This window comes from Ursus arctos, unplaced genomic scaffold (assembly GCF_023065955.2).
Source record: "Ursus arctos isolate Adak ecotype North America unplaced genomic scaffold, UrsArc2.0 scaffold_23, whole genome shotgun sequence".
Classification (NCBI taxonomy): Eukaryota; Metazoa; Chordata; class Mammalia; order Carnivora; family Ursidae; genus Ursus; species Ursus arctos.
This window is the reverse complement of record NW_026622908.1, coordinates 34,369,386-34,386,738: the sequence shown is the minus strand read 5'-3', so window position 1 is coordinate 34,386,738 and position 17,353 is coordinate 34,369,386. Positions and strand designations below refer to the sequence as shown.

Below are 17,353 nucleotides of genomic sequence, written 5' to 3'. Positions count from 1 at the left end.
TTCGACTGTTTGATGGATTTTAAAATAGAATCAAAGATACAATTCAAAGACACACAGAAATGAGCCTCTGTTCTCTGAAAATCCTTAAGAAGCTTCGGCCAGCAAGATACCACCTACCGTGATTCTATAAAATGTATAATCTCTTTTTTTCACTGAGTCTCTCAGGAACATATATCTGAAGCAAAGTTTTTTAGCACTCCATTTTTGGGGATTGTGATAAATTTTTTGAGGTCTGCAGCTCATAAAACGTTTTTTTTTAATGATTTTTTATTATATTATGTTAGTCACCATAGAGTATATCCCCGGTTTCTGTCATAAAACGCTTTTAATTTTTGAATTATGAGCCAAGAGATGTAGAATATAGATTGAAAATGAAAATTTTACACCAAATGTAGAACGTGGTTTAATCAACTCTCATAGTAATGATCTACAGTAATGATCTACAGTCTTAATCCTGATGACAATAAAAGCTATATATTTTTATGAGAGATTTCATTGTTAATAAGCTATGGTAGAAATATATCATCACATTAATAAAATCATGAAAAACTAAACCAAAGGTACATTGAAGTACTGTTTATAATATTAAATATGGAAAATTAATGATCAACAATAGAACAATTATTAAATTACAGGGTGTCGTTTCTAGTGGAGAAAATTATCATGCTGGTGGTAAATTAAGAAAAGAAAGAGGATACCAAATAGTCCACCTGGTGTATATTAGTAGATGTATATAAAGATGTACATAGAGGGTATGAATACCTCTGATAGATTTATCTATCAATACCTTTGGTTTGGCTCTAACTGAAATATTCAATCTTCACCCGCATCAAAGAGAGGTGCCTGAAAACTCTCTCAAGTTCTCGAAGTGGTTGGCTGGCAAAAGTGGTTATTTTGTGTACTCGATGCAGTGGGATCCACCACTGAGATCTTTCCTTAAAGAAAAGGCAGATAGACATGGAGGGGTTCTATTCTCTTCCCTCCCTTCTAGCAGCAGGAGGAGTATACTGGTGACCTCTACACATATGTGTAATGGAAATTGAGTGAAGAGGTCTGGACTAGAAGAATAACTGTATTTTCTCCATATGTTGAACTAAGTCTAAAGAAGTGGAAGCGTATCACTTTCCTGAAGTCATGTGTTTTTCAATATCTGGCCAAGAGCAGAAATAAAACAAAAGCAAAACAAAACAAAATACCTGAGTTATTTGCCTGCTTCCCAGTTAAACAGGAAAGTCAACTTGGTACATTTTTTTCCTAATGTTCTAGCCTGATGATAAGAAACTATTCCATGGCAACCCCAAAACAAATCCAAAAGAATTCATCTCATTTTCTGAGCAGAGCGAGTCCATAAGTCTGGACTGTCCATGACCATCTGGAGGACAGATGAATGCAACCCTCAGCATAGCAGGAAAATGAAGGAGCTTCTCTGTGATCATAAACTCTGGATTTCATTGCAGAATCTGGTCTGGAAAAAAAAAATGTTAAAAGGAAACAGAAAGAGAACGAGAGAAGAGGGCTACCATTTGCTTATTCTGTATTTTTTCAGACACATCCATCTTTGATGTTACAGAGAAAATTGTTCTAAATTCACCATTAAGTGTTTCTGAATACTGAAATACAAAGGCTTTTTAAACTATACCTGCAGAGGAATCTTGCTAAACATTCTCTAGTTAAAAGAGAGATGTCTCCAATACATGTTTAAAATAATTGTTGACAGAGAACCTGCATTCATGTCTATTTTCAAGTAACCAGAGCCTAATTCTAGCTAACAGATCTGAGTGACAGACATTTTCTCCAGGAGCCAAAGATGTTAAGACATGTACAGAAGACAGAGACTTATAGTGTAAGTTAAGCTCCTGGGAAATGGGCTCCTTGGGCCCCCAAACAATGACTAATCCCTATGGTATAACAAAATACATAAGAATTAAACTGAGACTACATGTCGTGTGACATAACTAATAATTAATCTTTATGGCATATCATCAGGAGATTTATTTTTTAAATTATCCCAATTTGGGAAACAACTGTTTAAAACCAAAGATGCCCCTTCTCAGCCTTCATGGTGCTATGTCATACTACATCTAAGTGTCATATCTGTGGGACACAGCCATGAAGCCATAAAGAAATAGCATGAACATTTCTTCCTTCCCAATCACGTGAGGAATCCCTTAGATTCTTCCCGTAGGAGACAGTGACAAGTGCCACATCAGAATTCCTTTAAATACCGTAAAAGTAATGATCCAGCTGGCCAGAAAACTATAGAGTAGATCACACTTATTGAGCTCTTGCTAGGTGTTGGAAAGTATTCTAAATATTATGCAAGTATTCATTCCTTTTCGCTTCCTAGTAACCAGCCAGGAAACAGTTCTGGGTTTCATGCCTATCTTACAAAGAAGATGATGGAAACACAGACAGTTGCCACTTGGATCAACTCAACATAAATTGCCAATAAAAGCAATGGTGGCCTTCTGGTTTTTCACTCTTATGAATGTATGGAAAAAAGAATGAACCCAGAGAGATTTCTGAGGTGGCATTTTTTGAGTGCATGTCCAATGATGGAAGCCATTGAATTGGACTACATCAATTATCTGTTCTCGGTGTATTCTTCTTCTGACTTTATAATATCAATCTAGGCCCCAGTATTCTATCTGCGCCTGTGTATCACTGGATGTACACTTAAACTTTTAAGGTATGTGTGGTTGGAAAGCAATTTCAAGTAAATAAATTTGTGTCCTCTCAACTACCATACAACACGTTCCTAAAATTGCTGTGCGGAAGACTGCCCCCATGGGTGAGGAGACGTTCCCTTGGTTCTCCATTCTCAAATCACCTTTCACAATTAATGAAAGAGAACATATGTCCTCACCAACTATCTTTTTTTTGAATTGCCCCATGAAAAGAAATCTGTGGGTCAAAAGAAAGTGATAGTTGTGATTGTTGGTGTTCTTAAGGCCATTTTTGATGTTTTAATTCCTCATTCAGGACAGCTGCAACTCAGGGCATACGTCTCTCTGTCTTTCCATCTTACACAATTTCTGTTTCAGATTGCAACTTCTATAAATGTCTAGTCAAATATTTGGCCTATTTAAATTTTTGTTTTGTTTTGTTTTCTATATTCTGTTAGAGTTCTTTACATATTTTGGGCACAAACACATATATACATATATATATATATATATATATATATATATATATATATATATATGTATATATATGGCACAAATCCTCCCTTGGCTATATGACCTGCATTTTTCCTCTGAAATTTAAGTCTATGATCTGTTTTGAGCTAATGTCTGTGTATGGTATGAGGTAAATTGAAATGTACCTTTTTTGCATATGGATACCCTTTTGCTCATCGCCATTTATTGAAAAGATTATCCAACTTCAGGAGACTGCCTCGGCAGGATGTCAGAATCAATCAACCATAAATCTTTTTAATTCTGGACCCTCGATTCTATTATGCTGAAGTATACACCCACCATATACCAGTACCAATTACACTATGTTTTTAATTTTCAGTTTTTCCATAGTCTTTTGTTGTTTATTTTAAGTATTCCAATATTTTCATGTGTTCAGGAACTTATTTTCTTAGTTTTACATCGGGATTTTATTTTGGTACTAGGAAGAAATAAGATAATTTTGATATATTGATGCTGTCTTTTGTGATCATGATGAATTTGATTATTAGTTCTCATGGTCCTAATATGGTGCACACACGTGTATGTGTGGGGATTGCTTAGGATTTTCCTCTTAAAAAATCATGTATAATGTGAATAATACCAGTTTTACTTCAAGGTTACTATTCACAATGATCGTGTTAATTCGTTCCTTGTTTCTTTTTTCATAGTAATTCTAGCTAAAATTTTGTCAGTTACATTAATCCTTTCACAGTACAAACTCATTAATCTTCTCTGTTTTCATCTTCCTACTTTATTGGCTTGTGCTTTAGTCTTTATTATTTCCTTCCTTTGTTTTTTCTTCTTTTTTTTAAATTTCTTAATGTAGAAGCTGAGTTTCTAGTTTTAATTGTTTTTCTCTTTTCTAATGTAGTTATTTGAAGATCTAAATTTCCTTGTAAACTCTAGGAAGCATCTAATAAAATTTCATAGGTTAGTTTCCATTGTCATCATTGATTCCAAACAAGAGTAATATAATCTTTCTGCTACTTTTCTACAGTGTTCCAGCTAAGCACAAATCAAGGACGTGACAATGTGTAGAGGAAGGCGATTTCATAGATGTGAATATATATGATTATATAAAATAGCGTAGGATGTAATTATATACCCAAATTTCTGAAATAAAGTTGTTTTAATTTCTTACTATATTTTTAAAATCGTATCACCGTTCAAATTGTTTCGTGAACCAATATAAGATTATTGTGCAGTTTTTATTTACCCTAAACAAAATAGCTAGTAATTTTTCTCTCCATAATTCTCTGAACTAATTTGAGAGTTATCCAAAAACAAATAGTATGGGACAAAGGATACATAAATAATTCAAGCAAAATTAATGATAGAAGAAAGAAAAACATGATGTCATAACATGTTTGGAAATTAGAAACCCATATCTATTTGGCCATCTTATAATAAATATTACTAGTACTAGAAAAAGTTTAATCCTTCCTAATAGACACAATAATCTAGTTTTGATTACTTATTTGCTTAGATTATCATTAAAAATGACAGTTAATTTAAAATAACATTTAAGGGGCGCCTGAATGGTTCCGTTGGTCAAACATCGGATTCTTGATTTTGGCTCAGGTCCTGATCTCAGGATCATAGGATCAAGCTCCATTGGGCTCTCTGCTCAGTGTGGAGTCTGATTGAGATTCTCTCCCTCTCCCTTTGCCCTCCTGCCTGTGCTCTCTCCCTCTCTCAAATAAATAAAATATTTTTTAAAAATAAAAATAAAAAAATAAAACAACATTTAAGGAAAGAAAATGGCTCTCAATATTTTCCAGAAACCTATTCAATAATTGTATGAAGACTGTTTAGGGAGTTCTTATGAAGAGAATTGAGAATGTTTTTGGTCAAGTGGCCACATAAATTAATAATATATTTATGCTGATTGATAGGTGATACAAAGGAAAGATGAAACAGAATATGAGTACATTTTCCTTGTCTTTGTTCTCACTATTGGCTTGTGAAACAGGCTAATGTTTCTAAACTTCTTGTAAATATGTTTATCCTCCACACTGGAACTTTTCCGAAATAATTTAAAATAGTAGGTTGAGCCTATGTAACTTTTCATTCCTTTGAGTACCTAGAAACAGAACTTGTATGCATACGGCATAAAATAGTAGCTCAAAAATACTGTTGAGTCAGGGACTTAACTATATATGCTCACCTCTTCAACATTGTTCATGTCCTTTACTCCCGAATAAATCTTTTGTCTTTCTCTTTTGTTTCTCCTAAAAACTTGCTCACCCTTCAAGGTCAAGCAAAAGACGCATGCAGTTATGAAACAATCTCTGCTATCCACAAATGATTTTGAACTGTGTCTGCCCACCAACCCTATTTTGATATTTACTAATAACACTGGCTTGTGAGGTTCTTGAACATGAGACCATGTATATCTTTCCTTGTCATCTAGTTCACTAAGTTTAAAACACAAAATTGATTGCTTATTTAACACCTACAACGTCTCAGTTATCAGGGAAGAAAAGAGAATAGAACTAGCATTTATTGCACACACACAATATGCCAGACAAGATGTCTACATTTCATGTTGTCCCACATACCACTTTAGGAACTATATCATATTATATCAGTTGTAATTAAAGCCTGGTTCAGAAAGACCAAATGGCCGAGCTTATATTATCAGATCTAGGTATAATTTTTCTGACCTAAAATTGATATTCTATCTATTGTAAATGTTCTGTCTTTTTGAAAATCTAAAGTGATTTTTTTTAAATCAGCCTAATATGCAGGTCACTCAACAATCACAGAAAAATGTTCTATAATAACAGAAGTAAGCTTTTACCAATGCATCCATTCGATATGGAAAAAATGTGTTATTTTTTGACTTTGATGTCCTTCTATCTCAGGCTGAGATGAGGGGATTCAACATGGGGATCACCACTGTGTAAACACAGATACCACTCTGTGTGCTTGGAGTTTTGGGAGTTATCACACAAAGTAGAAGAGAATAGTGCTGTGGAAAATGCTGAAGACAGTCGCTTGAGAAGCTGACAGGTTCGAGAAGATTTTGTGGTGCCCGCCTGCTGAGTGCATCTGCAGGCTGGTGGCAATGAAAAGCACTTAAGACAGGAGAATGACGAGCAGTGTGTTCACCTCATTAATAGTCGTGGCAGTGAAAAGAAGTAACTGGCTGAGATAAGACCCACAACAAGCAAAAGACCTTAGTGAGGAGATCTAACAGAAGAAGTGGTTGATTGTGTTGAACCACAAGGAGATCTTCTGAAAGCAGAACATGTGAGGATCAAGAAACATGCTGCTCTCTATGCATATGATAGAACCACTGGTATGGCACAGGGTTTCTGGGACACAGCAACTGTGTGGTGAAGGGGTTGGGAATGGCTCGAAGCTATCATACACCATCATAGCAGAGAGAATTAACTCATTAACCACAATGATGAAAAAAAAAAAGAAGTGCACATGCACACTGAAAATGAATTTTTTACAGCTTTTTTTTCTTCTTTAAGTTTTTATTTAAATTCCAGTTAGTTAACATACAGTGTAATATTAGTTTCAGGTATAGAATTCAGTGATTCAACATTTCATTCAATACCCAGAGTGCATCACAAGTGCCATCCTTAATACCATCACCTATTTCACCCATCCCCTGCCCACCTACACCCCAGCAACCTTCAGTTTCTTCTCTATAGGTAAAAGTCTGTTTTCTGGTTTACCTCTCTTGCCCACATGCATGTTCATCTGTTTTGTTCTTAAATTCCACATATGAGTGTAATCATATGATATTTGTCTTCCTCTGACTGACTTATTTCCCTTAGCCTAATACTCTCTAGTGCCATCCACATCATTGCAAATGGCAAGATATCATTCTTCTTGGTAGTTGATTAATATTTCATAGCATATGTATACTACTTCTTCTTTATCCATTCATCAGTCAACGGACATTTGTTTGATGGACATTCCATGATTCGGCTTAAAAATGAACTATTTATGTGTTCTACAAGTAGGTTAGAATTCACTTTTAAGTGACAGCACTTTATTCCAGTGGGAGTTAGAATGGAGATTCAAAGTAAAAAAAACAAACAAACACACAAACAAACAAAACAATGTGATGAGTGACCTAAGTCATAACCTAAGCAATATTTATTCAGTGATGGCAAGTATACTTGTGTGTGGAGATTTTTATATATACGCACTCCTGTATATGTGTGTATATATGAGTGTGTGTGTGTAAATGAGACAGACAGTTGATATATAATAGAAGTACTATATATAAGAGAGGGAGGGTGGGAGAGTTGGGGGGGGGGGCTAATTCTGATCCAGGGTCATTGTAGACTCTCTGCACGTGACATGTAACTTAATTTTCCTAAAATTCATAGGAAGTAATTAGTACTATCTTCATATTTTTAGATGAGATCATATCTGAAGCTCCGAAAACACTGGACACTGCAACAGTAACAACAAAAATAATAAAGAAACCAGAAATAGACAATAAAGCTTAAAAAAAGTTTAAAAAGACACATATACATGTGGAAGTTTATTCTGTATATAAACTGTTGGGCAAAGACGTATTCTTCACTGTAAAATAGGAGGAATTCAACTTTGGAAAGGATAAGCTTCATAATAGGTAACAAAAGAAAGTGTGATTTTCAATTAAGCTCCATGAAGGTTATACACAAACTAAATGCGTCTGAAGAATTCATTCTAATATCCATTTAAGCCATTATAAACTAAAGGAGAGGAAAGAGGTAGGCTTCAAGTTTGAAATGTGCACAATCCTACCCTTGCGGCAAATTGAAAGCACAAAGGCAAGTGAATCAAAAGGAATCACTCAGAAACACCTACCTCCTGGCTCTTCCCTCCACTGGAACACTACAGCCCACCCATTCACCACCCCACCAGCCTCCACTTTGGGACCCTGAGTCCTCCTAAGGATATATTTTCTAGGAAAATATTTTGGAGCTCACTACTTTTCCGAGAGCTTCTTTCACATCCTTGTTCCTCAAACTATAGATAAGAGGGTTCAGCATGGGGATCACTATGGTGTAGAATACTGTGGCCACCTTGTCAGTCTCTACACTGTAGCCAGAACTGGGCCGGCAATAAATGAAAAGAATTGTTCCATGGAAGACAAGGATGGCTGTGAGGTGGGAGGCACAGGTGGAAAAGGCTTTGCGCCTTCCCTCTGCAGAGCGCATCCTCAGGATGGTGATGAGAATCAGCAAGTAGGAGGTGAAAATGATCACGATGGTGATGATCTCATTGACAGTGGCCACAATGAACACCGTGAGTTCGTTAATAGAGACATCAGAGCAAGCAAGCGATAAGAGAGGAGGTAGATCGCAAAAGAAGTGGTTAATCACATTGGATCTATAGGATGGGATCTCCAGAGCTAAACACAAGTGGATCAGAGAACACGTCATCCCCCAGAGGTAGCAGCAAGATACCAGCTCCATACAGACATTCTGGGACATGGTGACCATGTACAACAGTGGGTTGCAGATGGCCACGAAGCGGTCATAGGCCATCACAGCCAGCAGGAAGACCTCAGTCACCACACATGTGCAAAATAAATAGAATTGCACCATGCATCCCAGGAAGGAGATGGCTTTGTCCCCCTTTAAGATATTGGACAGCACCTTTGGCACGATGATTGTGGAGTAGCAAAAATCCACAAAGGACAAGTGGCTGAGGAAAAAGTACATGGGAGTGTGAAGTGGAGAGCTGACCTGAATCACTGCAATCATGCCCAGATTTCCTGCAACGGTGACTCCATAGATGAGAAGGAACACCAGGAAGAGGAAGACTCTGAGCTCAGGGGCACCTGCTAATCCGAGAAGAATGAACTCTGTCACAGAGGTGCAGTTCTCCTCCCCCATTTCTGCCATATGTCAGGCTTAGGAAAACAAATGTTAAATTTTGTGTTCTAAAATGGGAGGAAAAAAACAAGTTCATATTAACTTCAAAAAATATAGCATTGGTATCAAATATTGTTTTTATAAGAACAAAAACGCTGCTATCAAATTATTCGAAATGATAAATGTCTCAGTAGATCCCACTGATCAAAATTGAGTTAAACAAAAGCAGAAACATTAAAAAACTTAATGATTCCAACCTTTACCACGATACATAGAGATGATTAACGAAGTTCGACTGTTTGATGGATTTTAAAATAGAATCAAAGATACAATTCAAAGCCACACAGAAATGAGCCTCTGTTCTCTGAAAATCCTTAAGAAGCTTCTGCCAGCAAGGTACCACCTACCGTGATTCTATAAAATGTATACTCTCTTTTTTTCACTGAGTCTCTCAGGAACATATATCTGAAGCAAAGTTTTTTAGCACTCCATTTTTGGGGATTGTGATAAATTTTTGAGGTCTGCAGCTCATAAAACACTTTTTTTAATGATTTTTTATTATATTATGTTAGTCACCATACAGTACATCCCCGGTTTCCATCATAAAATGCTTTTAATTTTTGAATTATGAGCCAAGAGATGTAGAATATAGATTGAAAATGAAAATTTTACACCAAATGAAGAACGTGGTTTAATCAACTCTCATAGTAATGATCTACAGTAATGATCTACAGTCTTAATCCTGATGACAATAAAAGCTATATATTTTTATGAGAGATTTCATTGTTAATAAGCTATGGTAGAAATATATCATCACATTAATAAAATCATGAAAAACTAAACCAAAGGTACATTGAAGTACTGTTTATAATATTAAATATGGAAAATTAATGATCAACAATAGAACAATTATTAAATTACAGGGTGTCGTTCTAGTGGAGAAAATTATCATGCTGGTGGTAAATTAAGAAAAGAAACAGGATACCAAATAGTCCACTGGTGTATATTAGTAGATGTATATAAAGATGTACATAGAGAGTATGAATACCTCTGATAGATTTATCTATCAATACCTTTGGTTTGGCTCTAACTGAAATATTCAATCTTTACCCACATCAAAGAGAGGTGCCTGAAAACTCTCTCAAGTTCTCGAAGTGGTTGGCTGGCAAAAGTGGTTATTTTGTGTTCTCGATGCAGTGGGATCCACCACTGAGATCTTTCCTTAAAGAAAAGGCAGATAGACATGGAGGGGTTCTATTCTCTGCCCTCCCTTCTAGACAACAGGAGGGTATACTGGTGACCTCTACACATATGTGTAATGAAAATTGAGTGAAGAGGTTCTGGACTAGAAGAATAACTGTATTTTCTCCATATGTTGAACTAAGTCTAAAGAAGTGGAAGCGTATCACTTTCCTGAAGTCATGTGTTTTTCAATATTTGGCCAAGAGCAGAAATAAAACAAAAGCAAAACAAAACAAAATACCTGAGTTATTTGCCTGCTTCCCAGTTAAACAGGAAAGTCAACTTGGTACATTTTTTTCCTAATGTTCTAGCCTGATGATAAGAAACTATTCCATGGCAACCCCAAAACAAATCCAAAAGAATTCATCTCATTTTCTGAGCAGAGCGAGTCCATAAGTCTGGACTGTCCATGACCATCTGGAGGACAGATGAATGCAACCCTCAGCATAGCAGGAAAATGAAGGAGCTTCTCTGTGATCATAAACTCTGGATTTCATTGCAGAATCTGGTCTGGAAAAAAAAATGTTAAAAGGAAACAGAAAGAGAACGAGAGAAGAGGGCTACCATTTGCTTATTCTGTATTTTTTCAGACACATCCATCTTTGATGTTACAGAGAAAATTGTTCTAAATTCACCATTAAGTGTTTCTGAATATTGAAATACAAAGGCATTTTAAACTATACCTGCAGAGGAATCTTGCTAAACATTCTCTAGTTAAAAGAGAGATGTCTCCAATACATGTTTAAAATAATTGTTGACAGAGAACCTGCATTCGTGTGTATTTTCAAGTAACCAGAGCCTAATTCTAGCTAACAGATCTGAGTGACAGACATTTTCTCCTAGGAGCCAAAGATGTTAAGACATGTACAGAAGACAGAGACTTATAGTGTAAGTTAAGCTCCTGGGAAATGGGCTCCTTGGGCCCCCAAACAATGACTAATCCCTATGGCATAACAAAATACATAGGAATTAAACTGAGACTACATGTCATGTGACATAACTAATAATTAATCTTTATGGCATATCATCAGGAGATTTATTTTTTAAATTATCCCAATTTGGGAAACAACTGTTTAAAACCAAAGATGCCCCTTCTCAGCCTTCATGGTGCTATGTCATACTACATCTAAGTGTCATATCTGTGGGACACAGCCATGAAGCCATAAAGAAATAGCATGAATATTTCTTCCTTCCCAATCACGTGAGGAATCCCTTAGATTCTTCCCGTAGGAGACAGTGACAAGTGCCACATCAGAATTCCTTTAAATACCGTAAAAGTAATGATCCAGCTGGCCAGAAAACTATAGAGTAGATCACACTTATTGAGCTCTTGCTAGGTGTTGGAAAGTATTCTAAATATTATGCAAGTATTCATTCCTTTTCGCTTCCTAGTAACCAGCCAGGAAACAGTTCTGGGTTTCATGCCTCTCTTACAAAGGAGATGATGGAGACACAGACACTTGCCACTTGGATCAACTCAACATAAATTGCCAATAAAAGCAATGGTGGCCTTCTGGTTTTCCACTCATATGAATGTATGGAAAAAAGAATGAACCCAGAGAGATTTCTGAGGTGGCATTTTTTGAGTGCATGTCCAATGATGGAAGCCATTGAATTGGACTACATCAATTATCTGTTCTCGGTGTATTCTTCTTCTGACTTTATAATATCAATCTAGGCCCCAGTATTCTATTTGCGTCTGTGTATCACTGGATGTACACTTAAATTTTTAAGGTATGTGTGGTTGGAAAGCAATTTCAAGTAAATAAATTTGTGTCCTCTCAACTACCATACAATACATTTCTAAAATTGCTGTGCGGAAGCCTGCCCCCATGGGTGAGGAGACGTTCCCTTTGGTTCTCCATTCTCAAATCACCTTTCACAGTTAATGAAAGAGAAGAAAATTTCTCACCAACTATCTTTTTTTGAATTGCCCCATGAATGGAAATCTGTGGGTCAAAAGAAAGTGATAGTTGTGATTGTTGGTGTTCTTAAGGCCATTTTTGATGTTTTAATTCCTCATTCAGGACAGCTGCAACTCAGGGCATGTGTCTCTCTGTCTTTCCATCTTACACAATTTCTGTTTCAGATTGCAACTTCCATAAATGTCTAGTCAAATATTTGGCCTATTTAAATTTTTTTTTTTGGTTTTCTATATTCTGTTAGAGTTCTTTACATATTTTGGGCACACACACACACACACACACATATATATATATGTATATATATGGCACAAATCCTCCCTTGGCTATATGACCTGCATTTTTCCTCTGAAATTTAAGTCTATGATCTGTTTTGAGCTAATGTCTGTGTATGGTATGAGGTAAATTGAAATGTATCTTTTGCATATAGATACCCTGTTGCTCATCGCCATTTATTGAAAAGATTATCCAACTTCAGGAGACTGCCTCGGCAGCTTGTCAGAGTCAATCAACCATAAATCTTTTTAATTCTGGGCCCTCGATTCTATTATGCCGAAGTATACACCCACCATATACCAGTACCAATTACACTATGTTTTTAATTTTCAGTTTTTCCATAGTCTTTTGTTGTTTATTTTTAAGTATTCCAATATTTTCATGTGTTCAGGAACTTATTTTCTTAGTTTTACATCGGGATTTTATTTTGGTACTAGGAAGAAATAAGATAATTTTGATATATTGATGCTGTCTTTTGTGATCATGATGAATTTGATTATTAGTTCTCATGGTCCTAATATGGTGCACACACATGTGTATGGTGTGGATTGCTTAGGATTTTCCTCTTAAAAGATCATGTATAATGTGAATAATACCAGTTTTACTTCAAGGTTACTATTCACAATGATTGTGTTAATTCCTTCCTTGTTTCTTTTTTCATAGTAATTCTAGCTAAAATTTTGTCAATTACATTAATCCTTTCACAGCACAAACTCATTAATCTTCTCTGTTTTCATCTTCCTACTTTATTGGCTTGTGCTTTAGTCTTTATTATTTCCTTCCTTTGTTTTTTCTTCTTTTTTTTAAATTTCTTAATGTAGAAGCTGAGTTTCTAGTTTTAATTGTTTTTCTCTTTTCTAATGTAGTTATTTGAAGATCCAAATTTCCTTGTAAACTCTAGGAAGCATCTAATAAAATTTCATAGGTTAGTTTCCATTGTCATCATTGATTCCAAACAAGAGTAATATAATCTTTCTGCTACTTTTCTACAGTGTTCCAGCTAAGCACAAATCAAGGACGTGACAATGTGTAGAGGAAGGCGATTTCATAGATGTGAATATATATGATTATATAAAATAGCGTAGGATGTAATTATATACCCAAATTTCTGAAATAAAGTTGTTTTAATTTCTTACTATATTTTTAAAATCGTATCACCGTTCAAATTGTTTCGTGAACCAATATAAGATTATTGTGCAGTTTTTATTTACCCTAAACAAAATAGCTAGTAATTTTTCTCTCCATAATTCTCTGAACTAATTTGAGAGTTATCCAAAAACAAATAGTATGGGACAAAGGATACATAAATAATTCAAGCAAAATTAATGATAGAAGAAAGAAAAACATGATGTCATAAAATGTTTGGAAATTAGAAACCCATATCTATTTGGCCATCTTATAATAAATATTACTAGTACTAGAAAAAGTTTAATCCTTCCTAATAGACACAATAATCTAGTTTTGATTACTTATTTGCTTAGATTATCATTAAAAATGACAGTTAATTTAAAATAACATTTAAGGGGTGCCTGAATGGTTCCGTTGGTTAAACATCGGATTCTTGATTTTGGCTCAGGTCCTGATCTCAGGATCATAGGATCAAGCTCCATTGGGCTCTCTGCTCAGTGTGGAGTCTGATTGAGATTCTCTCCCTCTCCCTTTGCCCTCCTGCCTGTGCTCTCTCTCTCTCAAATAAATAACTAAAATATTTTTTAAAAATAAAAAAATAAAACAACATTTAAGGAAAGCAAATGGCTCTCAATTTTTTCCAGAAACCTATTCAATAATTGTATGAAGACTGTCTAGGGAGTTCTTATGAAGAGAATTGAGAATGCTTTTGGTCAAGTGGCCACATAAATTAATAATATATTTATGCTGATTGATAGGTGATACAAAGGAAAGATGGAACAGAATATGAATACATTTTCCTTGTCTTTGTTCTCACTATTGGCTTGTGAAACAGGCTAATGTTTCTAAACTTCTTGTAAATATGTTTATCCTCCACACTGGAACTTTTCCGAAATAATTTAAAATAGTAGGTTGAGCCTATATAACTTTACATTCCTTCGAGTACCTAAAAACAGAACTTGTATGCATATGGCATAAAACAGTAGCTCAAAAATACTGTTGAGTCATTGACTTAACTATATATGCTCACCTCTTCAACATTGTTCATGTTCTTTGCTCCCGAAAATCTTTTGTCTTTAGCTTTTGTTTCTCCTAAAAACTTGCTCACCCTTCAAGGTCAAGCAAAAGATGCATGCAGTTATGAAACAATCTCTGCTATCCACAAATGATTTTGAACTGTGTCTCCCCACCAACCCTATTTTGATATTTACTAATAACACTGGCTTGTGAGGTTCTTGAACATGAGACCATTTCCTTGTCATCTAGTTCACTAAGTTTAAAATACAAAATTGGTTGCTTATTTAACACCTACAACTTCTCAGTTATCAGGGAAGAAAAGAGAATAGAACTAGCATTTACTGCACACACACAATATGCCAGACAAGATGTCTACATTTCATGTTGTCCCACATACCACTTTACGAACTATATCATATTATATCAGTTGTAATTAAAGCCTGGTTCAGAAAGACCAACTGGCCGAGCTTATATTATCAGATCTAGGTATAATTTTTCTGACCTAAAATTGATATTCTATCTATTGTAAATGTTCTGTCTTTTTGAAAATCTAAAGTGATTTTTTTTTAAATCAGCTTAATATGCAGGTCACTCAACAATCACAGAAAAATGTTCTATAATAACAGAAGTAAGCTTTTACCAATGCATCCATTCGATATGGAAAAAATGTGTTATTTTTTGACTTTGATGTCCTTCTATCTCAGGCTGAGATGAGGGGATTCAACATGGGGATCACCACTGTGTAAACACAGATACCACTTTGTGTGCTTGGAGTTTTGGGAGTTATCACACAAAGTAGAAGAGAATAGTGCTGTGGAAAATGCTGAAGACAGTCGCTTGCAAAGCTGACAGGTTCGAGAAGATTTTGTGGTGCCCGCCTGCTGAGTGCCTCTGCGGGCTGGTGGCAATGAAAAGCACTTAAGACAGGAGAATGACGAGCAGTGTGTTCACCTCATTAATAGTCGTGGCAGTGAAAAGAAGTAACTGGCTGAGATAAGACCCACAACAAGCAAAAGACCTTAGTGAGGAGATCTAACAGAAGAAGTGGTTGATTGTGTTGAACCACAAGGAGATCTTCTGAAAGCAGAACATGTGAGGATCAAGAAACATGCTGCTCTCTATGCATATGATAGAACCACTGGTATGGCACAGGGTTTCTGGGACACAGCAACTGTGTGGTGAAGGGGTTGGGAATGGCTCGAAGCTATCATACACCATCATAGCAGAGAGAATTAACTCATTAACCACAATGATGAAAAAAAAAAAGAAGTGCACATGCACACTGAAAATGAATTTTTTACAGCTTTTTTTCTTCTTTAAGTTTTTATTTAAATTCCAGTTAGTTAACATACAGTGTAATATTAGTTTCAGGTATAGAATTCAAGTGATTCAACATTTCATTCAATACCCAGAGTGCATCACAAGTGCCATCCTTAATACCATCACCTATTTCACCCATCCCCTGCCCACCTACACCCCAGCAACCTTCAGTTTCTTCTCTATAGGTAAAAGTCTGTTTTCTGGTTTACCTCTCTTGCCCACATGCATGTTCATCTGTTTTGTTCTTAAATTCCACATATGAGTGTAATCATATGATATTTGTCTTCCTCTGACTGACTTATTTCCCTTAGCCTAATACTCTCTAGTGCCATCCACATCATTGCAAATGGCAAGATATCATTCTTCTTGGTAGTTGATTAATATTTCATAGCATATGCATACTACTTCTTCTTTATCCATTCATCAGTCAACGGACATTTGGTTGATGGACATTCCATGATTTGGCTTAAAAATGAACTATTTATGTCTTCTACAAGTGGGTTAGAATTCACTTTTAAGTGATAGAATTTTATTCCAGTGGGAGTTAGAATGGAGATTCAAAGTAAAAAAACAAACAAACACACAAACAAACAAAACAATGTGATGAGTGACCTAAGTCATAACCTAAGCAATATTTATTCAGTGATGGCAAGTATACTTGTGTGTGGAGACTTTTATATATACGCACTCCTGTATATGTGTGTATATATGAGTGTGTGTGTGTAAATGAGACAGACAGTTGATATATAATAGAAGTACTATATATAAGAGAGGGAGGGTGGGAGAGTTGGGGGGGGGGCTAATTCTGATCCAGGGTCATTGTAGACTCTCTGCACGTGACATGTAACTTAATTTTCCTAAAATTCATAGGAAGTAATTAGTACTATCTTCATATTTTTAGATGAGATCATATCTGAAGCTCCGAAAACACTGGACACTGCAACAGTAACAACAAAAATAATAAAGAAACCAGAAATAGACAATAAAGCTTTAAAAAAGTTTAAAAAGACACATATACATGTGGAAGTTTATTCTGTATATAAACTGTTGGGCAAAGACGTATTCTTCACTGTAAAATAGGAGGAATTCAACTTTGGAAAGGATAAGCTTCATAATAGGTAACAAAAGAAAGTGTGATTTTCAATTAAGCTCCATGAAGGTTATACAGCAAACTAAATGCGTCTGAAGAATTCATTCTAATAGCCATTTAAGACATTATAAACTAAAGGAAAGGAAAGAGGTAGGCTTCAAGTTTGAAATGTGCACAATCCTACCCTTGCGGCAAATTGAAAGCACAAAGGCAAGTGAATCAAAAGGAATCACTCAGAAACACCCACGTCCTGGCTCTTCCCTCCACTCGAACACTACAGCCCACCCATTCACCACCCCACCAGCCTCCACTTTGGGACCCTGAGTCCTCCTAAGGATATATTTT

At 35.6% G+C, this 17,353-nt stretch overlaps 1 protein-coding gene across 1 annotated transcript; it reads right to left on the bottom strand.

Moving 5' to 3' along the window:
* Positions 1-8,098: 8,098 nt before the first annotated feature.
* On the bottom strand, positions 8,099-9,062 carry LOC125282459 (olfactory receptor 5L1-like). The gene has a single exon (XM_048217290.2). It carries the CDS (start codon positions 9,041-9,043, stop codon positions 8,099-8,101), a length of 945 nt encoding a protein of 314 aa, XP_048073247.2. The 5' UTR covers positions 9,044-9,062.
* Positions 9,063-17,353: the final 8,291 nt, after the last annotated feature.